Raw genomic sequence first — 26,304 nt, 5'->3', positions numbered from 1 at the left:
ACCCAGAACTCAGAGGTATTTGCATAAAAATTTCAAGACTTTTCAGGTGGTTTTTTCTTTTCAGAATTTCAATGTGCTACTTTTGCTAAGTGGGAACACAAATATATGCAAGAGAAAATGGAAGGAAATATTGCAATTTGAAAAATAAGGGGAAACATTTTAATAATTTCCAGACACCCTGTACATTCCTACTTTTTGGGTAAAGGGCAAAGGGTTTGAAAACATCAACATGATTATTCAAAAATCCGAACAAAATCGCCTTGAAGTCCATATTTTCTTAGCACAGTTCGGCAACACTACACATTTATATGTCTATGGAAACCAGTTGTTTGCGCAAGGCATCTATGCTTTCCCCCTTCTACAAACTATTTACGAACTGTCATTTAAGAAAACAAAATTCAGTTTGAGTGAAGCAATTGCCTGGAGAAGTTGTGAAAATGAAGACGAATTTTAAAGCCGGTGATCTCGTTTGGTAAGCAACCGATTTAAATGAGTGAAAACTCTATGTGGAATTAAACTGTTCAGTTAATAATCACGCATTGTTTCAGGACGCATCTTAAGAAAGATACTGTTGCGGTGTGGCCTGCTCGGGTAAGTGCTGCCGCCAAACCAGCGTCGTTGTCTGATAAAGGAGTTTTCTCATAGTCTGACGTTATTTTCTGTTAAATTTCATATTCCGACCAATCGCAAACACGCATTTTAAAACATAACGCTTTGTCTAATCTAGTATCATCTCTGTAACGTTGGGCGAAAACGAAACCTTGCGCGCGATGTCTGTTTTGAATTTCCTAACCTCAAGGTTTGTTTTGAATACAGTTTTAAGCGGGATTTTTGTGTTTTTAGGTGGAAAACCATCCTGATCAGGCTGCGAAAGGACAGATCTATGTGTACTATTTTAATGGCAAACCCAATAAGCAGAAGTAAGTGTTTTACTTTTTCTTTAAACAGAACTGATGAATTTACTCAATTAAAACAAATCAAGAAAGAAAATGGGGCTCATTTTAGCGTTGAGAATGCTCCATAACTTAACAACATGCAAGACCTAATGTTGATGAATTGGTTAAAATATTTATAATACCTACTCAATAACTGCTCATAAAGAACAGTTCTTGTCGACCAGTAAAAACTATTACTTTTAAATGATAGATTAGCTAAACAATAATTTTAATTTTCAGCGGTTGGGCTGCTCCTAGCAGTATAACCGAGTACAATGAAGAAACCAAAGCAAAACTGTCACAGGCTTCGTCTCGGGCTGATTTCAAAATAGCAGTGGCTGAAATTGAAGCTGAATATCAGAAGGTACGTTCTAACTTACCGTAATATTTTTTACAAACTTCTTTTTGGGTATTTCGCCTCAAAAATGTTTGTCTTTAAAAAAGACAGAATTTCCTTTTCAAAATTTTCAAAAAACAAAATTCCGCCTCAACAATATAGAACTTATTTACCGTAATATGTATGGTACGAATGGTAATACTTGAACTGAAAGAGAGTAGAACTTGAATGAGTAATATTGAAAAATAAAATACCTATGCTAGAAACGGGATTAATTTCAACTTGGGTGTCAATGTAATTTCGGAGATATTTATCCTACTTACTGCGACTTGATGCTTAGTAAACTCTTAGTACAACCGCTTTTAACAGTTATTTTTGTGCAATTTGCGCGTTTTTGAATTAAAAAGAAGCTTGAAAGTGATTACTGAAAAGTTTGAACGTTTCACCTGTCATTTGCTCTCTGCTAGCCTACAGCGTTGCCAAAGAATTGAATTTGAGAGCAAGTAAATAGTAATTTGGAATATATGCTTAAGAAAGCTTTAATTGAACTATTCCAAACGGAAAAATTCAAGCCCCCATGTGAACATTTGTTTAAATATTTGCTCAGAAAGCCAAATGGCCACAAGAATTTTGTCAACACTTGGCAACATCGTATGCATTTGTATTCCGCCTTGAACCACATCTAGTCACTTTGCTCATCTCCCGCTTGTACGCGTCACTCAGTTAATTTTCCCGAAATCTGATTGACGTTGACAGAAAATTGAGTTTCAGATTTTTTCAGTCGAATAAGAAACGCTATTTAAAAAAATGTGGAAATTAACCAAACGTTCACAGAAGAGTTTTTTTCAGTCTCAGAGTAAGGAAGACTCAGAAAAGGGCGATGCTGTAGAACCCGAAGCCGAGGCTCCAAAGCCAGTCCGCCAGGTAAGGTTCTACCATGTTCCGATTTAAAAATTACACAAGTTCAAGGTGTTTCATGAGAAAGAGGCATTATGTTAGCCCCACATTTTCCTCCCTAAATAGCCCGAGTTTAATCCGTAACTATAAGCGCAAATTGCTTCGTTGCGAATTTGCTATGAGCGCAATACAGCTTAATTTCGATTTTATTAAATTTTATTACATATTTTATTTGCACTATTTACATCTGCTTTATTCAACCCGTTCAGTTTAAATTATTTATTCATAGCTACTAAGATTAAATTAGTATATTAAACATTGCAATTTAATCTTTTGTCTGACGACACTATCACACATGCAAACAAATAGAAAATATATGTACATATACTATAGGCGAATTAACTTGATAGCAGAACGGTTTCAATAATTAAGCGCGTGTCTTTAAAATAAAAATTTAAATTTTCTCTCCTTTTGACGCTAATTCCTTTCTTATGATTTCATCAAATTTTCGTTCAAAATCTTAACGTATTTCGAAGAATTTTCGAGAATGGGTTTTCTTCTTTTATTCTTTTCGAATTAAGTCATGTAATTATTAAATCACTGAAATATTACACATTAATTCAGATATTTAAGTAATAGGAAAAATTAGAGAGCATATTGCAAGTTTTGTATTTCTTTGTCTCAATGCTAATTAAATATTAGCTTTTTTCAAATAATTAGCAAATTGTGCCTCAAATGTGTGTTCGCTATTTGTTTGTTTACTTGTTTTCTTTTATGTAACGGAACAAAAACATTTTGCCAAAATTCGATTGGCACACATTTACAAAAACTCACTAAGAAAACATATTTGCAAGAACAAACTAAAAAAATAATAATTTGTAGTCTAAGAGGAAATCCAGCAATGAAAGTGGCGAGTGTTCGACATCGGCAAGTAAAATTGCCAAAGGGAAGAGAAAACCAGCGAGCGAACCAGTTGAAAATGGAACCAAACAGTACAAAGCTATTGTGGCTGATACTGTTGTTGGTGGTGATGGCAGAACGTCGCCAAACTCTGAGTTAGATCCCATCGATCAAGCGGTAAGTGTGTTTATTTACTGTTTGTCTCTTTATTTTGCTTCTGTATTATAATTTTTACGCAATTTTTCGTCTAAATAAAAAAATTTGTAGAGCTTGGTAACTGGTGATTTCGGAGGTACCCCGCAAGACATGACTCCAACGTCCATTATTGGATTCTTGGGCCTTGGCATCATGAGTACTGGCATGGTGAATAATCTCATCAAGGCTGGTCATAAGGTGAATCTATGGAGCCGTCAGATTGATAAGGTGAGTTCAGTACTGAATTTTAGATTGCATGAAATAATTTAATGTTCCTTCGACGCAAAGTTCTGTTTGCATAATGGAGATGTAAATGAGATACGAATTATGGTAATGCAATTGAAGCTTGAGACGTTGCTAATTCAAAGAACTATTTTAAATTAGTAGATTTTGGTCTAATTTAGTGCAATTATGTTGCAAGGTCAAATCATTTTTAAATATTCTTAAGCGCTTATGAAATCAAAGCCATTATTATTTCACATAGACAATGGTAAAACAAGGTTTTAATTTTCATCAACCTGCTCATCTTTCCGGAGAATTCATGATCGTGCAGTTACACACATTTTAATATGGAGAATCTTACCAGCGTGAAACTACACTAAAGCATTAAAAAATTATTGACTTAATTAACGCTATTTTCAGCTGGACTTACATAAAATTACTTTTTTAACTGCGGTAAAGCATTAAAAAAACATTTTAAAAAATGATTAGCAACAATTTTAAAAAAATGTTGTGTAACTTAGAAGATTTTTGTGCGTTTATGAAATTGTTTGTTTTAATCGGATCAAAAACTTGAAAGTTATGACGGGGGAATAATATCTACTTTAACGCCCTCTCTTTTCAAAGCGCAGCGATTTGGGAAATAATTTTATATAACGAATAACATTAGTTTATCCTGCACTATACATACATTCCGGAAGTTTCAATCTGTATCGCCTTTTGCATAGGCGTCCAATTTTTCAACCATGTAGAACGCGGTTATTCCCGATGTTGTCCGCTCCGCTAAAGTGTGCGATATGAATGCCAAACAGGGTAGAAATCAAAGACTTCATATATATTAACGCTACCGTTTTATTATTAATTAACCATCGCGGCCAATATTACAAGAGAAAATTCGTCTTGCATTAAGATTATAACAATAGAGCAGATCTCGCCTTTCAGAAAAATAGAACTCTTACCACAACATTGGAAACTTGGTACCCTTAGAATAATGAAAATTAAACTTACAACCCTATGGAGTATCCGAAATCCGAAATTAAATTGCCTATGAATAGAAAGAACATGAAAATTCTGTTTAAAATTTAATATCCCGCTACAGCACTAGACTTAAGATTAGGTTACCGTATAAATAAGTTTTGCAGCTCAAGTAACCAGTGCACTAGTGAGATAATATAGTGGTCTAGAAAAGGTACATTTTTGTAGCTAATGCTAAACTACATAAAATTTCGATTTAGTCGTTTAATCAAGAGCCTAGATATGCAAAGTTTTTTTCTGTAGTTTGACTGACGCACTAAGCAAAATATTTTGTCTGTGGTTGAATTTTCTGTAAATTAACTTGTCAGTCTTTGAAGCAATTGGTTGTTATGTACACGTCAGCAAATTTCATACAATTTTCAAGTGATTAAAATGTGTAAAAAAACTCGACTAAGTCTTAAACATAAGATAGAAGTTTACAAGCTTAAATTAATCATATTGGTTTGAAAATGTAATAGCAAATCAACGGGTTGAAAAACTGCACTATGAAGCTTCAGATATCACTGAATCGTCATTTAAAACAAAGCTTATTTATTGTCCATGAATTTGATAATTTGGTTTTTTGGCATAATTCAGCTCGAAAATGCTTCTGAAGAGATCCAACAATTTCTAGCCACAACACGAACAACTTGAACAACTTTTCTTCTATGTTAAAATAAACATTTAAAACCCTGTTGAAACATTGTAGATCACATTTTTGAACATCACACCTTGTTGGAGAAGATCTTCCATATGTACTTGCCTGATCAAAACAAGCTTCGGGTGTTCAGGTGGTTGCTTATAGTCGAAATTGAACATTTGTTGGAAATATTTAGTCACATTACTTACAAAGATGTTTCATGAGTCACTCTATTGTTCTCGACATGTTTTGGGATGTCTCCATTCAGAATTTGCAAGTTCTGCGAGCTGCTACTAGTTGTAATCACTTGCACAAATTCGGCATCATCAGGCAACATGTTCACACTAACCGAGTCGTCCATAATTTCGCGCACTGGACTTTCAGGATTCACATAAGCGCCTTGGGAGGTCGAAGGCCCTTCCAATATCGGCATTTCGGGCCTGTTTTCGATGTAGTTGATGTGAACTCCGGCTAGAACGTCATCTATGGGCGACAACACTTTCGAACCCAACGACCGCTCAGTAGGCGTGTAATAGAGCGACAATCTACTCTGGTTCATATCTTCCATATCTCCTTCATCCAAGTTGCTCAGCTTTTCGATTTTCGTTTTAATGTAGAAATCGACGCTTTCCAAATCAGCTGGATCAAACACCAAGCTCTCGGCCCGTCCACAAGTGCCAGCTCGGCAATTTTCGAAATACAAACTAGGAAGGTTTTCCAGAACTTTGTTTAGCGTCTGCTGTTGGTACTTGTAGGTTTCACGGAGCTGCAGCACTTTGTGGGCGCTGAATTTGCGGATTTTGTTACGTTGGAAGACGTAGTTCTCGCGCACCCAATTCAGCTGGCTGGTGGAATAGTCGCGAACTTTCCTCACCTGGAACAGAATCAGCGTCTTTGTAACTTCAGACTTCTGCAAGTCCTATTAGACAACTGTACGTCTTAGTCGGGAGCAATTTGGGTGTTTTTTATGGTTTTATTATTACCTGGTCGCAATATTGGCCTCTCAAAGTCGACAAATGCTGGCTTCCAATGTCCCGGAAGTCTTTCAGGTGTTTGGTTTGCGCTTGGTAGCTGCCCTGGATCCATTCCATTTGCTGTGCACAATTGTCTTTGATTCGATTAACCTGGAACAAATGATATATTTGTTCTATCCCCTTGGGGATTTTATTAGGTGCGAGTTTACCTGTTGTGTGTAGTTTTCTCGCAACTTTTCCAGTTGCTGCGACTTGTATTGCTCGATGTTATCCAGCATGGCGTAGATTTGCCTTGCCCTTGGCGACACCTTGTCGCGTTTGCAGAAGCTGCAGAAATTGTTTAGGATTCCGAACCTGCAAAACAAAGCCATTTTCCGTATTGATTATCATTCGAAAAAAACGGGGCATCATCGGGTTTGGCACGAACTCTGGATAGATTGATGTGACCTTTCTTTGCCATTCACAAAAGCACCCCATCATTAAGGAGCGCCCCGTTTTTGCCTCGAAACATGCTAGCCGGGTCCTATTAAAAAAAATGCTATTTTTAGAAACAATCTCACTTACTTATTGAGTATATAACGTAGGAACTGAACGATGAGCGTGAGCCCTAGGAATCCACTGGCGCTTTGTGTGCCTACAATAAGGCTCACAATGCGGATATGGTTCCAATCTGTGGGGTCGATATGTAACAGTACATCTTCGGTATGGTTGGCTACCGGATTGCTTGCGTAGCAGTAATATCGGCCACAATCGCTGCGTGTTACGTTACGAATCCAAAGGGTCCCATTGTCCAACACCTGAACAATTTGAAAATATTTTTTAAGCGCAGCAAATCTAATGTTTTTGCCCACTGTGGTTTCTCTGTTCTGTTGCAACTAATACCAATTCCGTTCCCAATGCACCCAAAAAAATTATTAATGAGCTTGAAAAATTAAAAATTCAAGTAGTTTGTAATGATGATTTATGCAAACATCTTGGATCAAAACCACCCAGACAGATGGTAAACCATTTTGAAAATAGGAAGCCCCAAATAATAACGCATCTGTGTAAAGACGTAGGCACATGAAAATTTGAAAAAACCACGTTTGCAAATAGTTTCATTAAATTTGTCCCTAATTACAAACAAATGTCGGTTCGCGTGCCAATTTACGACGTGCTAGGTCTATTAAGCGGGTATTTTAGCATGGACGAGACGCGAATTGCGTTCCAAGAAGACAGCCGGAAAAATATTTATAGAAGTACCTAATTAAGCTAGCGGAAAAACAGGAGTTTGATACAGAAGCGCTTTTAATAAATAGGAAAAAACTACTGGTTTTCCGCAGTAAAACTCTCTTAGGTAAGACCGGTTGGAAATTAAATTCGCTGAGTTTCCTGCAGCCTTTGCCGTGGGTTTAATGGCTCAATGGGAGGCACCCGGGAGGTCTGCAGAGTTTTAGAAGGATTGAAACTTTGTGGCTTGTTTTTCACATATAGTCATTACACACTTCGTGCACATATCAAAGAGTCAGTTTGTTAATTTTTTTATGAATGGACTTGATTAGTTCAGTGCAGCGAAGTCATAAATTCCTAGAGCTTTCGCTGGCTCTTTTCCAAGTGGAACGCGTGTCAGGTTTCCGGAATGGTTCACTTAATACGGATAATTAAATACCTATTATTTTTTATGCGGCTAAACAGACAAACAGGCTTCTTACCTGGATTCTAGGTGGAATAATTCTCAACGGTGTCATGTAGTTATCATGAGCATACGGGTGCTTTTTGAAGATATCCGGAATTCCGGAATCGGGGTTCCAATGGAACACTTCCCGTTTCGGGGTGATCCAAGTTATAGACGGAGGAGGGTAGGCTGAATATCTGGAAAAAAAAATCGCGTTTTACTTCAAAATTTGTTGGAAATTAATAATGTAAAAATAATGGTCGGGCATGCATGCATTTAAAAGTTCGTTTTAGAACGATTTGCATATGACAATACGCTCGATTCCGGGCGTTTTTTGTATCAGCATATGTTATTAACTTCCGTGCCAGCTTGCACGAGTACATCGGTTCACTGATAAGCGACAGTGAGCATTAACGGATTAATCGTTATCATTTCTTACTTCGATGGAACAAAGGCGTAGCTTAATTTTCAAATAGTAAACTAGCACTGAATATCTTTAATTGTGCAAATTAATCTTGTATCGGGCAACGCAGATATTGATATGTGGGGCTCATTAAAAACGCCTTTGAAGAACAATCATCCACTCGATAAATTCTTTGAAAAATGTAAGTGCTAAGAGAGCTATAAAAAAGCTCTTATGAGTCTACACATATTAGATTTGTTTTCGATTGAAAAGTGAAGGTAACCGACGTTAATGTTTGCGCTGCCTGTCTGGTTTGTTTTATAAATTTTACTGTGTTGACTTATCACATTATTTCTATGATCGTGCTAAAATATGCAAAAAAACTGGTAATGGTCAATGCAAATCAAAATATTTTTAAATAAACTAGCCGAAATATAAAATATCCTAGAAAAGTGAATGAAGGTTAGCGAGTAACACTTGTCAATTCTTTCGCTTCTGGGCAATATAATTCCAGTTATAACTTACCACCCACATTTTCTGGGTAAAGAAAAGTATTTATGGGAATTGCCGTTACCCGCAAACATATTAGAGGAAAGAAAATATGATTTAATGGGAAACGTACGCTTCAGCTTTAAATAGAGCGAAGAAATTTTATGAATATTTTTTTCATATTTAACATAAATTTAGTAGTTCATTGTCTTCATAAAAAAGTAGATTAGTCAGTAACATCGTAAGCTTCGAAACACGCTTACTTTTTCATTTAATCAATGTATGTTGTGTTCAGTGAAATGTTTTTAATAGTTAATGAGGTCTCTAATGAGTTTTATCATGGGAAACAAGATATCAAAATACTCGGCTAAAAGTTTCCAATTACGAATTTCTAACTAAATCCCCAGACAGGAAAAGCTCTCCATTCAAATTACACTTTAACATTTGCTATTAGATTTGGCTGCCATTAAGTAAGTGAATTATAAATGTTCGATAATTGGATAATAAATCGAAAACAGCTCACGCTGGGGTCAACATTGAAATCTACTTAGATGTCAACCTACCATGTTTTGTCTTGGTATCTGGTAGCAAACAGTGTCTGGTTTATATCATAAGTAAACAATTCAAACGCAAGTCAAACCCGTTTTAAAATGTCGAATTTTTGTCATACCTACTTAACGCGGACATAAACGAGATTCGAATAGTTGCAAATGGCTTTCCGCATATGATGTACATATCAGTTTTTTATGGAAATATTTTAGAACTTAAAATTCATTGAAAAAATGTAAATCCCGATTTTTTTCCTGTAGAACGTCGTAATTGCATATTTAGATATTTTGTTGAATTCCAATCATCTTTTTCTGGTGCAATTTATAGATAGTGTCGACAAAACTTGCGTTACTCTTGAGCCCAATGCAATTTAGAATAGAGCCCAATACAAAGAAGAATAACTTTTTAACTTTTTTCTTTTTGTTTAAAGTTTAATAACAAAGAAGAGGAAAATTTACAATTAAATTTTTTACATACTTTTTTTGAGAAATTGATTTTCAATCTCGATTCGTTTTGCGTTTCAAATGGAAAATTTAGTTTTCTATATCAATGTATGTAATTTTTGTTAATTTTATTAAACAATTTTTAAAATACTCAACCAATTTCAATAAGCTAAAATCGCACAACGTGATTTTCAATAACGGATTAAACGTAGAATAGGATTTCTTAATGCGAAAAGATAATAATCTAAATGTAAAAAGGCTTGATAAGAATGTTTCTGAAAATGTTTACCTTCTTGTAGAATAATTGCATCAATTGGAAACGATGGAAAGCATATTATTAAGAAATTCTGAATTTAGTTTTTTTTTTTATTTATTTTATATAGAAATCTTAGAGATCTCATTTGAAACAAAATACGTATTTTCTGCTAAATCCAAAAACAATCACTCTCAACTATAAAATTGCATTAGATAAACTTTACACATTTGACATAACTTTAGTCGCATCATTAAAGAATTTTTTTTGGGAATAAGTGATTGGGTTCAGACAAATTGGACCGTAAAGTAAATAAAAATGTATTTACTACTAAACCCAAAAACATTCACTCTCAACTACAAAATTAAACATAGCGACTTTACACATTTAACAAAACTTTAAAGGCATCATTAAAGCCGTAAAAAGGCTAAAAAATCCCATATGAAATTAGCTTTTACTTTGTCCGCTAATTATGTGTGTATATTGATTTGTAAGCCCTTTAGAGGACACTTTTTCTTTTATTTCTAACTCTATTCCTGACCTTGACCGTTCAATGTAATCCAGAAGGGTAAGCGACGTGCAAATTCTTAACAAAGGCGATTTTCTCTTTACGAAAATTATATCTATTATTTGTTCGCGCTCTATATCTGAAAAATTGCCTTAACTCACCTGCACTCCAACAAAGCGTCCGCTCTGAGTCTGTACAGTTGGGTGGGCGTCTTGAAGACAATCTGTGGTCTGGTGCAGTTCAAGTGGTGCAGGGTGGGCAGCATATCATTCGGGTAGGCGTCGGGGCCGCAGGTCAGTTCAGACTTTGTGATGTTCTGGTGCGCCTCTGCCCACCCCGCAAACCAGTACATCCGACAGTCGCACGCCCATGGGTTTTCTGAGATGTTTAGGTGGCGCAGTCTGCAGTAAAATACCATCATCATCAGTATTATCAAAAGAGTTGGACGTTTACGGTCATTGCTTGAAACCGGCGATGAGAATCGGAGAACAGAATTTCTTTCTGACGATTTCCAAGCCCGAGTTGCTTGCATTTTTAGAGGCGATTTGCTCGAAACATTTTCACCGAAATGCGTTGAGTGTCAGCAAGAAACGTCAGGAAGAAACCTGTACTCAAAGGACAAGTACCTGGTCAAGTTGCTAACACTGGACGGCAAATACGTCAAGGCGTTTCCGCTAATGTCCAAAACTTCCAGTACTGGCGTATCAGCCAGAACATAGTTCTCCATCTCCCTCAGTCTTTTGTTGTTTCTCAATGAAAGATTTTTCAGTGACGGCACTCCGAGCAGCTCAGAATTGTGAAGTTCCTCAATAGCCGTGTCGTCCAAAGTCAGCGACAACAAATGCTGACTAAAGTGCATCAGTCCGAAAGTCAAATGCGTAAATTTATTGCCGCTTAAGTCCAGCTCCAAGAGGTTCCTCAAGCCTCTGAAAGTTCCGCTGGCCAAGTTCGTTAGAGGGTTGTAGGCTAAGTTTAAGTACTCCAGCTTGTTGAGTGAGTCGAACAAGCCTTTGGCGATGTGGCCCAAGGCGTTGTTGCTCAAGTCCAACCTTCTCAGATCGGTAAGATCAGCCAAAGCATTGGAGGTTAGTTTCGCGATGCGATTATTATTCAGGAGCAAGATTTCGATGTATTTGTTGAATTTGAAGAAATGGTCTAGGAAGGTGGCGAGGTAGTTGTAGCTTAGGTCTAGTTCGGTCATGTGCTCCATAGCGAATACCTGATAAAATGATCTTGTTTGAGAACCTGGATGGTTGCCATACTGCTCATTCTTACCTGAAATGGCAGCGCCTGCAAATGGTTGTGGCTAAGACTAAGCGTTTTAAGCTTCTGATTTCTGAATACGTATCGTGGCAAGTCCGTGATATTATTGAATGAGAGATTCATGTGAACTAGACTAGTGTAGTTATCGAACTGGTAATTTTCTAAGTCGCGTATGGCATTTTCGCTTAAGTCTATCGTCCGCAGACCTTCGGGATTGACTAAATGTTCCTTCACGTGACTGAGACCTTTAAAAATTCGTGCTTTGAGCGCGGCCTCCACATGGAGTCGATTACGCCTACTTACCACTTTGGGTCCATTGCAAGTGTCTCACAAACTTCAAGTTCACGCTCGCTTCGGTGACATTCTTCAGCTCTAAGTGAGTGACGTCGTTTGGTAGCCCCAGGCCGTCTCCAGAGCGATCCTGGCAGCGCAGAAGGGAAATTTTGACAAACACGCAGCCTGGCGGCGCTGTAATGACGGCGCCGTGCCGGGCATGGGAGGACGTCGGATCCAAGATGAAGAAGAGCAATGTGAGGAAAACCCATTTTGAGAATTTGCGTCGTTGGGTGGACGACGTCGAGCCGGTGCATGTCAGCCGGCCGAAGTGGTCCATGCTCGAAAGATCATCGTCTTTGACACAGCACGAGGGTTAAGGCTTTTTTCTGGAAAAAAGTGCATTTTTACGCACGTGTTTGTCACCTTTGTTAGAGAAGTTAATATTTAATAAACCCTCCCTTTTCTGTCGTTGAAAACGTCCCTGAATAGTTATTGCAGTCCCAATCATGTTTTGGTTTTTATTTAAACTGCTGCTGAATATCATTGTCATTACACGATTCTTAAACATAGTCGAATTAAAAATATTGTGCTTTGAAATGAAACAAACATAACATCAGCGTCACACGCTAATTGTTTTGGAACCTATGTCATGAACTGTTTGATAACCTCAGACGCATTTTTTTTATAGAACATTTCTTGTTGATTTACACTTGTTTGAAGAACACTAGAACCAAGAATGTTTCTCATTCGTGTACCCATAATTTTTTTAGGGGCTTATCAGCCATACTATTGTTGTGTGGAACAGTAATTATCAATGCCTCCTTTGCCACAAAATGACTGTCGACATTCGAATGTGACCCACTTATGCGTCGTTCCATTTTCTATGCAAATGTTTGCTCAACTTGATCTGAAACATTTCAGACACTCGAGCTCTTCGGTATTTATACGCACACATCAGCCGGATTTCTGACAGTTTTCTAAAAGAAAATCGCTATCTAAGCTAAGGAAAAGTAAAATTGCCCTTCATAGTCGGGGAACATGTTATAAGCTGATTGATATTGGACTATTTTATCCAAAGTTTTGCCTATCTGTATTTATTTTACTTGTAGGTACAGACTGTATAAGGTTTTATTAGCTGCATTTTTCGGGGAGCAAAAATTCTGGGGTGTAAAGTGAACATTTCGCTGTGAGATGAAACGCTGGCTTTATTATCGTTTACGTTTCTTCCACTTTGTTTTGTTTGGCTTTATGACTGTATTTTTAGCGTCCGTAATGTTTATTGTTGTTCTTGTGCTGTTAATTCTGCATTCAAATGCAGCCACTCTAAATATAGAATCTCAACGGGAATGGATAAGAGTCGGACTCTTGGGTTTGGAATCGCGAATATAATCCAAAATTTCTCTGTGTGATTTTTACTAAATTATTTAAACTCTTCAACATCAGGAAATCGCTTAATTGTAATTAAAGCCACAGTTTTATTTCGTTGTGAAAATGTTTGCCGCGGTCATAATGTATGGCTGTCCTTAATAAATCACAATCAATAATGGGTTTTTATTTGGGATTTTAATATTTATGAGAAGCTTGTAGGTTCTGCTCAGTTTAGACTTGTTAGAAAGATCACTTGGTCAATAATGAATAAAATAACTATTTCAGCAGATTTACTTTACTGGAAAATTATCGATAAATGAAGACAATCAACATTGAAGGGCAACTTTCTTTGTTCTTTTTGTTCTGAAAAAGTTCTGTAACTTTCCAAATAATTGGATTAGTGACTGCATAAAGTTGCACAAGCTTCGTCTGCTCAGAAAGAAAAAACGTCTACTATGTAAATTCAGTTATAACTAATTGCATCAGCTTGGGAAGTTTGGCGGTAGCTAATACAAAACCGCTAAACTCACTGTGTTTTCAGTTTAATTTAAAATGTTTTATGCTAAATTACCACTGATCCAGGATTGATCGACATAATGTAACGGACGGTAAAACAGGATATTTAAAAAGCATGCAGAATTTCCATTCAAATTTAAAAAATGTCTCCACTTAAGGAGTTAGTGAAGCCAGCTGAAAATCGGTTTGGTAAAAGCATTTGTCCCTGTTTCGATAAGACAACCGTAAACTTTTTTGTGTTCATTTGGAATAACATTTTAACGGTTGAATAGTTGCTTGCCTATTTCATTCATTCATCATTATTTTATTGTTTTTTACATGTTTTACATCTTAATTTATGTGGAGAACTCCTCCTTCATATTGAAACTATTTTTAACACAAAAAAATTGGTTATCAATCAGTAAAAAATTGGTTTATAAAGTTTTAATGTCTGCAATTTTCGCAGTCAATGTTTTCCGGTGCCTTGCCAATGTTGAATCATCATGGTTTTCTGGCGTTGTGCATGACTTGGGCAGGTTACTGTTAAACTATTGTAGCAATAAATATTATAACCGTATATGGGTTGTAAATGCGAGCTTCGCAAGTGCTGTTAGTGCATAAATTTACCTTTAACACCGCCGCCAGTAAATTCTAGCTGCACAGTAAATACAACATAGAAAGTGTCGGCGGGCATTTTAAGCAAATATCTAAGTATTGAAAAGTTTATAGTATTCTAAAACCTCCAGCTGCATCAATAATGCATCCATCCATCATAAATTTAAACCGCGAGGTCAGTGAAAACTGGCGATCCGCAAAGAAAATGTTTTTATGGGGTTTCTTCGTTAAGTGTACGCCATTAGATTCCGCCGCTCAATATCAACCAGCTTTCCTTGCAATCAATCAACTGTTCAAGTTCAAGCCTAACGAATTGAGGACTATTATAGTTTTCCTCGAAAATAACAATTCACGACTTTGACCAAAATCTTCGTTTAAACGCCAAAAGTTTATGTTGATTATATGGGCTTTATTTATAGCAGAGCGGAAGTTCTCGACAAGGCACCATTAGTTTGGGGACAAAAGTGATACACATCCTCAGCTTCTGGATGATTTTTTTAAAATCCAATCACCGATTCTTTTTTAAACCCTCAAATATAAAGCAAGTACTAAGTTTGTGATTGCTACGTTACTGTTTGTGAATGCAAATTCAAATTCCAGCAAGGTTACCAGAAAAAAATAACAGATTGCCTGAAGTCACACATTCGGTAATATTTCTTAAAATAACTCCTGAATGATTCCGATGGAGTCTATGATCATGTCAATGGTTTTTAGTTAAATAACTGCTGATTCACATTTATTTTGGTTAAGATTTGAAGTTACGCTGTCTGTTTTTTCGATCATAAGCCGATGCCAAATTTTGATTTCTTTAGCATTTCTTTAGTTCAGAGTATTTCAAATTCCACCCTGCTCAAGAGTTTCTCTCGTGCTGATCGCGCGTAGTCGATGTGTGTTTGCTTACATGGTGTCTATCTTCGGAATACACAGACTTTATGTAGCGGTGTTATCTTTTAATTATTGTCCTTACATGTTTCTGTTCAAATCAGAGAACAGGGCCGAACTAAGACTTTTGTTTGGCTTCAAACTTTTCATTATAAAAAACCACATTACTTGCTTTCTTTAAATTGTTCATGGATTAAATGAGGAAATCGATTGTAAATAACTAACCCCCTTGCAAGGTTCATAGAATCTATGGGCGGAACATTCGCTTTCATTTTTATATGATCTACTTTCATTTTTATGTAAATTTTTGCGCAAACATCCACGCACATATTTTGTATTATTAGGCCAAAAATTGATTGCTTTGTATGTTATTATGCGGAATTTTCGTGCATATTTTGAAATTCAGTCTTCATCGGCACTTACAATGTCAACTCGCTTAATACCGAATTATTGATAGGGTTTTTATTATTGTTTTCATTGTGGCGTCACTATACGAAACACTCTCAAGGGCTTTGTTTATTAATTGGCAAAGGCATTAAGTAATGCCGCATAATTAATTACATTTTAGCTGAGTCAGTTTCCACCAAGGTGGAGCAACCGTTGCTATATCAAGGGTTTTTGTTAACCGAGTTTTATTCGATGGTGGCTCTAAAGTTCTCATTATTTTTTATTTAACAACTCTTTCGGTATCGCAAGAATCACTTACGGTAAAATTTTGCAAATGTCTCAATTTTTTGTGTCAATGAAGGTATAATTCCGTTACGCAAATCGAAATCTACATATACATTTCCTTGTTGCTGGGCATTTGTTGAAGCCAAATGAAATTTTACTTTGTAATAAAATTAAATGATGAATGCTAATTGTATTAAAACCATTAGATGCAACGCGGCGATAAATATTACATAACGAAAATCTAGCTTGAAAGTCGCTGTTACAATATTTAATCAAAAGGAGATTGATTTTGTAATCTTAGTGACACAGAACTTGTTCGTCAATAACGTACAAAATTGCCAACAACAATTATTGATGAATCGTCGTTCATTTCGAATCACGAGTGCTAGCAAAATCAAATAAATATTAATGGCATATTGGGTAATAAAATTGACAATCAAGGACAAAACTGTAAATTTCAATAAGCGGCATTGCGAGTTTTACAAATCCAATTTGTGATATCATGGGGAAAGTTGCTTGTTTTTTGTCTCGAACAATCGAAAAAACGCCTTATTATATTTACCCACATCGTTTTCCTGTAGCATTTTCAGTTGATTGAACTTGAATGCCCGCATAAATTTCCTCTAATTAATGCTTCCGCACAACTTTAACCACATTTATGGTGCATTAGAACGTATTTTCCATTTTAATGGAGCAAATTATCTTGAGGAGATAACCGCCAGTAAATAAAATGGTTGCCTGTTTAATCAAAGTCAGTACAAGATCACTAAGAATTTAAGCAAATGTACATTTGACTATAAAAGATTAGATAGTTCGGAAATACTTAAGTTTAAGTACACAAACAATACAAAAATCCTCAGTCGAACCCATTATATTGAATCCCGCTACTGATTACAAACACAGCTTCAAGAGCTAATTACAGATAATTCTTATTTAACACCATATAATTAAGCAGCTAAATTTAAATTTAAATTTAAACTCGCGAACCTTGCCCCGAAATAACAAAATATGCGTTGTTGCAAAAGCGTCTTACCGTAAATTCGAATACATGCATGTTAATTAACGTGGCAAATGGTGTGTGAGTCCTTTTTTCAGTTTATTTCAAGTATTTTACCTTTGTTTTGAGAGCACAAGGTTTTAACAGTTTTTTTAAGAAATGTGGATCTAAATAATCCCTCACGTTGTGCGTTTGCGATGGTATTTGAACTGGTAACGTTGGAAAAATTGATAAATTAATGTGCGTAATGGAAGGTATTGCATATAAAATTTTGCATAAAAACGTTGCCCGCTTATACAGGGCGGGTTTTGAAAAGTATAATGCCAATATGTCGTAAAGTGTGCCAGCAACAAAAAAAAATCCAGAAAACGCGGGTAAAAATAAATACAATTTTGACTAAGTTGCCACCCCACACCAAATGCACCCCAGGCACATTTTAAGTAGCGAAAAGTATCCGATAATGGCCAAAATGTAAAATTTATCAGGGAGACGCTTAGGCATAGAATTAAATGATTTTTAATGAGGATAAATAATAGAACTGATAATGTATGCATAAAATTTGAGGCACATGTTCGAACCGACTGTTGACGGTCGAAAAGTAGAAGCCTGATAGATAGGCAATGTGTGTTGGTCAATATGCCCGAGAAAGTCGATTTCAAGTTCTTCAAATATCTGTATTCTTTCGTTAACGCAAGAAGGATTAATGGGCGCTGTCGACACATTTGTGCGATTGGTCCAAGACAACGTTCCTCAGCTCCATAAATAAAAACTACAATTTTCAAGTTTAACAGGTCCTCGAGTTCGACGTTACATACTCAGACAGTCCCCTACTAACAACTCTCACCCTTTCTTAGTAGTGGGAATGCATGCAGTTTTCGACCACTTCCACTCGTTGAAATTCACTAATTTTCTATGGACAATGGAATTTATACACACTTGCTTGCTATGCACATCTACTTTCAACATTGGAAATAATATTTATTGAAGATGGATTATTTCAATGTGATAATCGATTATTTGAAGTCCTGTAGAAAACAGGTTTGCTTTTCACTATGCAAACTAGGCATATTTGATGCATATGAAAGCGTTGTTTTATTAATAACTGCGCTTCGTCGTACAAGTTGACATTGAAGGTGCCTAAGAGTAAACATTTGCAAACCAATTTAATCAGAGCTTTTAACCTTTTGGCGTTTGTGTGCATCAAAAAAATTTGAATATTCTATGGTCTTTTGAGCAACAAAGAAAACTGCGGGAAAGTGATGAAGCTGGCGGTTGCTCCTCATTAATAAAACAATGCCTGATTTTCCTTCACCTTATGCAAATGTTATATAAACAATAAATTTGCACCGAAACACAATTCCGAGAAAATGAGCAAGAGGTTCCGGTTGAAAAGCAATGGAGCCCGCGCTTATGTATGTCACGTACGTTTCACCGATGGTGGCTTTGTTCTTGGGTACTGTTAATAATTCCGCTCTAGTCATGTCCATTTGAAATTAGACAGTAGACAGTGTTTTTTATGAGTACTGAGCCTCGCAACAGTTCACACAATATCAAATATTCGCATTTTGTGAATATTAAAGGCGAAATGGGCCTCGAAAAAACGTGGACGAAGTTCCAAATGAGAAACCGACGATAACCCAGTCAAGTGCCACTTGACTTAAGAGCAGTTAAAGTACTTTGATTTCAATAGAGCTTCAATTCTTTTATTTTGGTATTTAGATGGGAGCACATCGATGTAGGCTAGGAGTGGCTGAAAGATGCAAATAATATAGTAAAAAGTCAGAAAATTGCACATTTTGGGCTGGGGCAGTTGAATAGTATATTAGACTTCAAAACTTTTGAGAGTTGCCAATTTGAAAAATGTTTTTTTCACTAAAAACTCAAAACCGCACAAAGTAAAACGCAGTGCAAACTTGGGCAATATTTGCTCCCTTCTTATCAGCGGTTATCAAAATATCCCATCTGAAATGTTCAAAGCGTGACTTCCAATTTCCCATCATTTACATATGTTTATGATACATTTTTAGAATTCTCAAAATAGCTTAGCGTAAACATCGAAACGAAAATCGAGTTTACTTTTCAATACTAATACTTTCTGGGAAAAGTGTGATCTTAATTTGGCTAAATTTGGTGATGCAGAATTTTTTTTTTTTTTGGAGAAGATCTTAACATTGATTGCTTGAGGGCCAGATAGGTTCTTTATTTTTTTGTTAAATAATGTGTGAAGAAATAAATAGAATAATTTATTTTATAGATACAAATATTGTGTAAATTTTTGCCGTTTTTATTTCAACACATCGTCGATTTGTTTTACAAAAAATTGGTGAAAAAGTCGGATAGTTTTGGCAAGTAAATTACGGAGAAAATGTCGCTCTAAACCTTTGGTGTGGTTGTCTGGTTCAATTTTGCAAATTGACTAATAAAGAAACAGAACCGAATTCCAAATCGATGGAAAACTGTTTGATACATCGAAGTGAGAAAGGAAAACTAGAGTGTTTTTTCTTGGACACAGTGTATTTTTCTTATTAACACCAGGAATAGAAACTTAAGTATCGACGACAAAAAACAATTTGTTTCTAATATTTGCTTCCTCTTGATTAAATTTGTATTTTTGTTTATTAATATCCCTTTTATGTGGGGACTGGCCAGTATCAAAGCTTTTCATACAAATATAAAGGTAATTAAAGAGAATTTAATTTAAATATAAAGGTAATTAAACGAAATTTGTTCATTGCGTGGAAAGAAAATGTGAAAGAATCGGGGGGACGTTTACATATACTGCTGAAAATACTGTAAAAGTATCATAGATGTGCATATGAATTAAAGATATTAGAACAAACATTTAAAAGCTTAGATATAATTGATTTAATTTTTAGAATGCGCTTAAATATGTCATTGAAAAAATGCTTGGATAAATAGCCTTGGCATGCAGAAAATGCATGCCAAGGCTTAAAGCAGCAACAACGCTACACATAAAAACTGATGATGGTGGAAAAATACACCGAAACGTATTTTGATTGATAAATAGAGACAATAAATGACTGAATCCCAGGAATGAATTTGATTTGAAATTAAAACACAGTCAGGAAAGTATATACAATGATAAATATAGTACCTAGTCGATATAAGACTAGGCAAGAAACGAAATGATTTTGACTTGAAATGTCTGGAAAAGCTCGTTTGAATTTTAAAAATATACACAATTATCTCATTTATTTATTCTTTATTTCCATTTGATGGCGAGATGGAAAGCACAATCGGGTTTTCTCATTATTTAATGTGTAAGGAATGAAGTTTCATATTTTATTTAGTAATCACTAGGCCAATGAAAATCTTTAAAATGTTCGGTCGTTATTTCTAATGTTCCTGAAGCTGTTGGCTTTTATCGAAGACAAAATGCAAAACCCCACATTATAAATAAATGATTCATCATTGTGCAATTTTCTCGCATTTGGAACTCTTCTGCAAAAATATCTGTAATAATTTCAAGCAGAGTAGGTGTGCGTTTTCTTTTTCTTTATAATCCTAGCTTTTACGAGGTTCAACCATTAATTATTTTTACTGTTCAGTTCCCCCATGTGTTGTTCCTCGGTCTCCTTGAAGAACAGTTGAATCCGAATTTTACTAGAGGCGAAACGTATTTTACTACAATGGCTCGACAAACAGCTGAACTGAACTAAACCGAGGTACATCCAAAGTACACTAACCTAAACCAGATTGCCCTCACAATCAGCCAGCCGCTATTAATTCGGTTTGAGGTAATACGGATCGGCAAATATGGCAAAAGTCAATAGAAACTCGCACAAAACATCATTGCGAACGACATTCAATGGCGAAACCGACGCAAAAACGCGAAAAATCCGTGAATATTACCGAAAGGAATGTGTGAATTCTGTCTGGCCGCGACGGACGACACTGACTTCGTGTAACCAACTAAAACTACAGCTGTTTCTGCTTCACGTCGAACGCAAGATCTAGAATCCGGCGAGTCCTGCTCGGATCGATTTTCACGGGAAGCAATTCAAACAGAATGTTTGCGCTGTTGTCGAGTTTTAATATTTTAATTTAAAAAATTTCTTCACTTTTAACCCGCAAGCAACTTAACTCGTTGTCTTGTTGAATATCATGAAGAATGTTCTTCCTCTTTCTTCTGTCTTATTTTTTATGCGAAGAGCTGCTTATACCTTGAACAAACAACAGTCAGTTCCAGTTTATAGTTTTAGCAGTACTTTCGGTTTTTGCATAATTCTCTGTTATCCAGAGCTCAGTTTTTTTCTTTCTTCATTTTTCGTTTTAAAATCCGATTTTAATGACGACTATTGTGTTTTTATCAAAAGTGCCTGTAATCGTAATCTAGGACTATTTAGTGTTTCCAAAATAACTACATGTTAAGTAATAGTTCCGCTAATGTTGTTTACACCTTGTTTTATTATGTGCATTGTTAAATTACAAAAACACCTACATACGAACATAACGACAATGTTGATTAATGTGAGATTTAAACCCGATGTATTGCACAATTTTTGCATATTTGAATTCCGTCAGGTCTGCTCAATATTAAGGAGATATTACTGAGGGAAAAACAGTGCACGTCTCTGTAGAGCAGCGAATATTTAATAATCTTCTGACCAAGGAGAGATGAATTCACACATTGTGGAATTTAGCTGCACTGTTCGGGGATAACACCATGTCTTTGCATGGCAAAAAGAGTCATCTAGAAGAAGTGGAATAGTCGAGAATCCGAGCCATGATCGGCCTGCCTGAATCCAATTTTGATTCAGATACTCAAGAGAGCTGCAGGACTGCCCAACAGATCATGACAGAGGACTTGAGATTCCACAAAGTGTCCTCCAAAGGAGAAATTGTAGAAAATTGACTGGGACACGTTGAAACTTCCTCCGTTCAGTCCAGACTTGTCAGCTTGTGATTTTCCTCCTTTTGGACCTCCGAAAGAAACTCTTGGAGCCCAGCAAATATCAAGCCTCTATCATAACGTTAGAGGAGTTTTTAATTCAGTAAATGCGTGAATGTCCAAAAAATTTAGACGGGATTGAAAAGCTCCCAATCCCCTAGAATTTTTTTTTCTAAAACGGGAGGTTTTTATGATTTTTTTTGTTCAAAAATTGAATGACCGGTTTCTATTTGACTATTGGCCTCATATATGCCCGTCTCATACGCTGGTTCAAATTATTGGATATATGTCTTAGTGTTATTTTTTAAAATTTGTTTGTTATTGATTTTTCTCCAATTTGAAGTAATATTTTCGAAAAACTGTCCAACTTAGAAATATTCAGTTTCCCTCACGAGCACCGCAAATTTTTGATAAAATTCAACATTCACAATTTGAAAACTTGACCTAGAAATTTATCTGTAAAACACTTCAACAAGAGTTACTAGTGCGTGTTAGGATAAATTTGATCAAACGCTTGGCAACATCTAACTAATTTTGTGCTACACTGTACTTATTACTGACTGGGTTTCTACTGTAATGCTTTTGCTGTTTTTTGTGTATTAAATACATTTATATAATATTGATTGTCTGCATTTGGTTGTTTTAACGGTGTTGTCGCATAAATGAGCGCTACTGAAACATTCCGCCATTTTTTGCCCCACAAAGGCAGAATGAAGCTTGGGCTAAACAAAGGGCTGAAAAGTTCTTACCTGCGTTTTGTCCTGTTGGAAAATTCCAATTTCATCATCACTTTGATTTTGAAAAGACATTGTAGGTTTAAGTATTAGTCAGCAGCTGGTTGTTGAACTCTTATAGAAAAAAATTGATGAATACTTAGTAATTTTATATTTGGCAACTTAAATTATTTAATTTCCCAATGCGTCTTTTACCAGTAAATCTAGTCCAAGAAGCGCTGCTCATGCCCCGAAGCGACTTTAATGGCCAATTCGAAAGCCAATTTGTTGCCAAATGAAAGATTTCATCATAATACTTGTATGTGCATAAAATAATCGACAACTAGTTAATGAGAAATGGAACGAAATTGTTATAAAAGTGGTTCAAATTATGGAGAGCAAAAGTCCAAAATACATTCACTATCGCCAGGTGGTGCAGGAGCACGTTAGGTGAATGTAAAAATGTCACTAAATAGTTCGTTTTTTTTTTTACATTTATTCTTTCTTCATTTGTTCAGCTGGGCGCATTTGCGATTAATTTGAGAGGTTGGTAATTTTTACAGTTAAGTAGAAAGTAGGGAAGCAAAAGCCATAAGTGGTCTTCAAAAAATGTAAATTAAATCGATTAAGGCCCAAAACTAGCCAACACTTAATTTGATGCTTACTATGGTAGTAAAACCTATAGGTCTTGCTTAATTATTTACCTATAAAATGTCCGCTTTGCATACGTAAATTTATGAAATTTTATCAGTGATAATTATAATAATGGTGATATTTTTGCAGTGTTACAAGCTGAAGGAAAAAGTGGACGAAGTTAATGAAGGCCAGGTGAACGTATGTGTGGCTCCATGCGATGTGATGAGCGAATCGGACATTGTGTTCAACTGCTGCTCTGATCCAGAAACTGCCCAAAAGGTAAAACATCCACTCTTTTAAAGCGAACAGAATTAATTTCATAATTTCTACTTTTTCTATATTTTTAATCTGTACCAATTTTGCAGAACGTAAGTGATAATTGCGGTGTCACCCACGACTGTGAGAATTTAAATGGGAAAGGGTTCGTTGAGATGACAGGAATCGATCCCAATACTTCACTCAAACTTAGTGAATACATCCACGCCAAAGGAGGAAGGTAATTTTTGTCAGTCCTGTTAATAATTAAACACTTGAAACAATGCGATTTATAGATATTTGGAAGCTCAGCTTCAAGGCAGTCGTGATGAGGCTGCTGATGGTACGCTGCTTGTTTTAACTGCGGGAGACAACAGTCTATTCATAGACTGCCAGAGCTGTTTCCAGGCCATCAGCAAATCTTCACTTTATTTGGGAGAAGTCGGAGTTGCCAGCAAAGTTTATCTTATTATGCAACTCATGCAAGGTAAGTCTAGATTACTAATAACAAAACAAAAATTTAGACAATAATAGAGGCTTTAAATTGTCAGGGATTTTGTATTTATCCAAGTGCGCTGGGGCTGAACCGGAACTGGTATTTTTTGAAAATTTTCAAGAAAATAATATCTAATAGACAGATTCTTATAATTAACAACAGGAAATTTCTCTGCATAATGGTAAAGCCGAAGTGGACAGACAGAATTATCAAATTGAATGCAAAAAGTCTAGTTTATATTTGAAAAAATCTCGTAATGATGTTTCTTCAATTGTTTTTATCTGCGTTTTAATATTTATTGATACCTATTGTAATTTTCTTGTTTCCCAGGCATTTCTCTCGTTGGATTGGCTGAATGTTTAGTTTTGGCGGACCGTTGCGGTATATCAGGAAAAGACATAATCAACATTTTCAACATGACCAATATGTCATCTCCCTATCTAAGGAAGAAAGCGAATAAGATCGTCGATAAAGACTTCAAACAGGTGAATAGAAATTAAGAAAATATTAATGATTTATTGTTCATGTATGTACGATTTAAATAAGGGAGATTCAAGTATAAACGAGTTGAACAAACAACGTTAAACATGAATAATCGAACTTATACATTATGGTTTGAATCAAAACAATTCTGATCTATGAGAATTATTCCACAAACCAAACTGTCACTGTAAAAATGTCAAAGGATATTTGATTGTAACCATTCTGATTTTAGTAGTTTTCGTCATATCCATACTTTTTCTTATGAAAACAATAGGTTGATCAATTTAATGCGTTCTTTATCTTATATGTATATATATATATATATCTTATCATTATAAATAAATAAATAACTTTTCAGGTGGAACAGTCTATTAAAAACATGCAGAAAGATTTTCGTTTAGCTCTGGGATTGTCGGATGAATTAATGCAACCCTTGATCCTTACTTCAGCAGCTAATGAAGTTTTCAAGCATTCACGGAAACTGGGATACGACGATCACGATTGTTCATGTATCTACATGAAGGCTAGGTATTAGTAATTCCGTTAATTCCGTAAATAGTAATTCCGATTCTTTAATTTTTTTTACTTTTCGGGATGATTGTCTATCATTAAGTAAGAAAAAGTGTGAATTTTATCTAATCTATTGTATACTCCCTATAATCATTTTTTAAATTCTAAATAGTTTTCTCTTTATGTATTTTAAAGATGTATTCATACCGTTCTTTTTATGAACTGTCTTTTTACAGAACATTCTCTTTAAATTTCGTTATTAACGTGTCTGTTAAAGCTGACATAATTTTCCTCCTTTTAGAAGGTTTTCCATAAATTCATTACAATTATTTTTTTATCAGTAACTGATTCTTTTTAGAAAAGGTAAAGAAGATAACGCCGTAAACCACGGTACTAAAGTAAGTTGTATGAAAATGGTCTTGAAAAATACGCAAGAACGAGAAGTTTAAAAATCGAGAAATTGAATTGCCTAATACATATTCTGGCAAGTTTTTAATCACGCAAACAAATGTTATTTTAGTTGCATTTTACTTTTGGTGTTCATCATATTAAGTTATGTCAACGTTTTTTTAAATTATATGCGTTGAGAAAAACTGGTTTGTTTTTTAGACAAAAACATTTTTTATTTGCGATTTGGTCGACAACTTCAGTCGTCTGTATGAGTATTGAATTTTTATTTCATCAGTATGTTTCGGAAATAAAAAACTGAATCAAACCATTTAGTTTTGATTATAAAGCACTACAGGAGTATTATGGAGGGTTGCTTTTATTTGTGGAAACATTGGATTCTTCCCTACAGTGAGCATAGTATAAGAAAAAAGTCTTGTTTCGGTTATTTTTCCGCTTTTATTTAAGGATAGTATTGATTGTTTCAATACCTAGAAGCGACCTTTCATAATGCACCTGTGATTCTTTCTCTAACTCTCCTTTTCCATTATCATATTCCGGATTGTTTCCTAATTTTTTAAGGGAATATGTTTCTTCTCGTAGACAAATATACCATTATCGAAACAAGCCAAAAGTGGTTAATTATACAAGTGAGATTTGCAACTTAGCGTGTTTTTAGATGATTTAGTTGCATTCCTCGCTCCCTTGAAAATAAAAAGAAGTTTTTCAATTACATATAAGGAATAAAATGTCGCTTATTTCGGATGTAAAGTTTCTAGCTCGTTTTTCCGTGAGTTTGTTGGTTTTTTCGCTTTCTGGAGATGAGAACGCTGTTGAATTTGACACATTTTGAAATAATTTATATATTTTCATAAAATCCACCGTTTAAAAATTTGCGGGCAAAAGAAAAAATTTCACAAGCGTTTTTTTAGAT

General features: G+C 35.4%; 2 protein-coding genes across 5 annotated transcripts; one reads left to right on the top strand and one right to left on the bottom strand.

Moving 5' to 3' along the window:
- The first annotated feature begins 363 nt into the window (after window positions 1-363).
- LOC109543707 (putative oxidoreductase GLYR1 homolog) lies at window positions 364-25,698 on the top strand. 2 transcript variants are annotated; one of them, XM_048660505.1, is made up of 13 exons: window positions 364-472; window positions 549-591; window positions 844-920; window positions 1,176-1,299; window positions 2,122-2,196; window positions 3,052-3,246; window positions 3,337-3,492; window positions 23,387-23,518; window positions 23,605-23,735; window positions 23,791-23,981; window positions 24,321-24,475; window positions 24,832-25,001; window positions 25,342-25,698. In XM_048660505.1, the coding sequence occupies exons 1-13, from the start codon at window positions 438-440 to the stop codon at window positions 25,430-25,432; spliced, it is 1,575 nt and encodes a 524-aa protein (XP_048516462.1). In that variant the 5' UTR covers window positions 364-437; the 3' UTR covers window positions 25,433-25,698. The 2 variants fall into 2 exon arrangements, with proteins under 2 accessions (XP_048516462.1, XP_048516463.1); XM_048660506.1 differs by lacking the exon at window positions 2,122-2,196.
- Window positions 4,318-20,983, bottom strand: LOC109543706. 3 transcript variants are annotated; one of them, XM_048660502.1, is made up of 11 exons: window positions 20,777-20,968; window positions 20,686-20,718; window positions 11,977-12,335; window positions 11,686-11,918; window positions 11,037-11,629; window positions 10,572-10,811; window positions 7,803-7,962; window positions 6,676-6,908; window positions 6,321-6,465; window positions 6,121-6,261; window positions 4,318-6,056 (listed from the first exon to the last, which is right to left on the bottom strand). In XM_048660502.1, the coding sequence occupies exons 3-11, from the start codon at window positions 12,284-12,286 to the stop codon at window positions 5,343-5,345; spliced, it is 2,769 nt and encodes a 922-aa protein (XP_048516459.1). In that variant the 5' UTR covers window positions 12,287-12,335; window positions 20,686-20,718; window positions 20,777-20,968; the 3' UTR covers window positions 4,318-5,342. The 3 variants fall into 3 exon arrangements, with proteins under 3 accessions (XP_048516459.1, XP_048516461.1, XP_048516460.1); XM_048660504.1 differs by having other exon boundaries at window positions 4,318-6,011; window positions 20,686-20,983; XM_048660503.1 differs by lacking the exon at window positions 20,686-20,718 and having other exon boundaries at window positions 20,852-20,968.
- Window positions 25,699-26,304: the final 606 nt, after the last annotated feature.

Source organism: Dendroctonus ponderosae, unplaced genomic scaffold, assembly GCF_020466585.1.
Source record: "Dendroctonus ponderosae isolate FM_Combo_2020 unplaced genomic scaffold, Dpon_F_20191213v2 Dpon_F_20191213_1, whole genome shotgun sequence".
Classification (NCBI taxonomy): Eukaryota; Metazoa; Arthropoda; class Insecta; order Coleoptera; family Curculionidae; genus Dendroctonus; species Dendroctonus ponderosae.
Note: the sequence above shows the minus strand (reverse complement) of the source record. Positions and strands in the feature narration are given on the sequence as shown.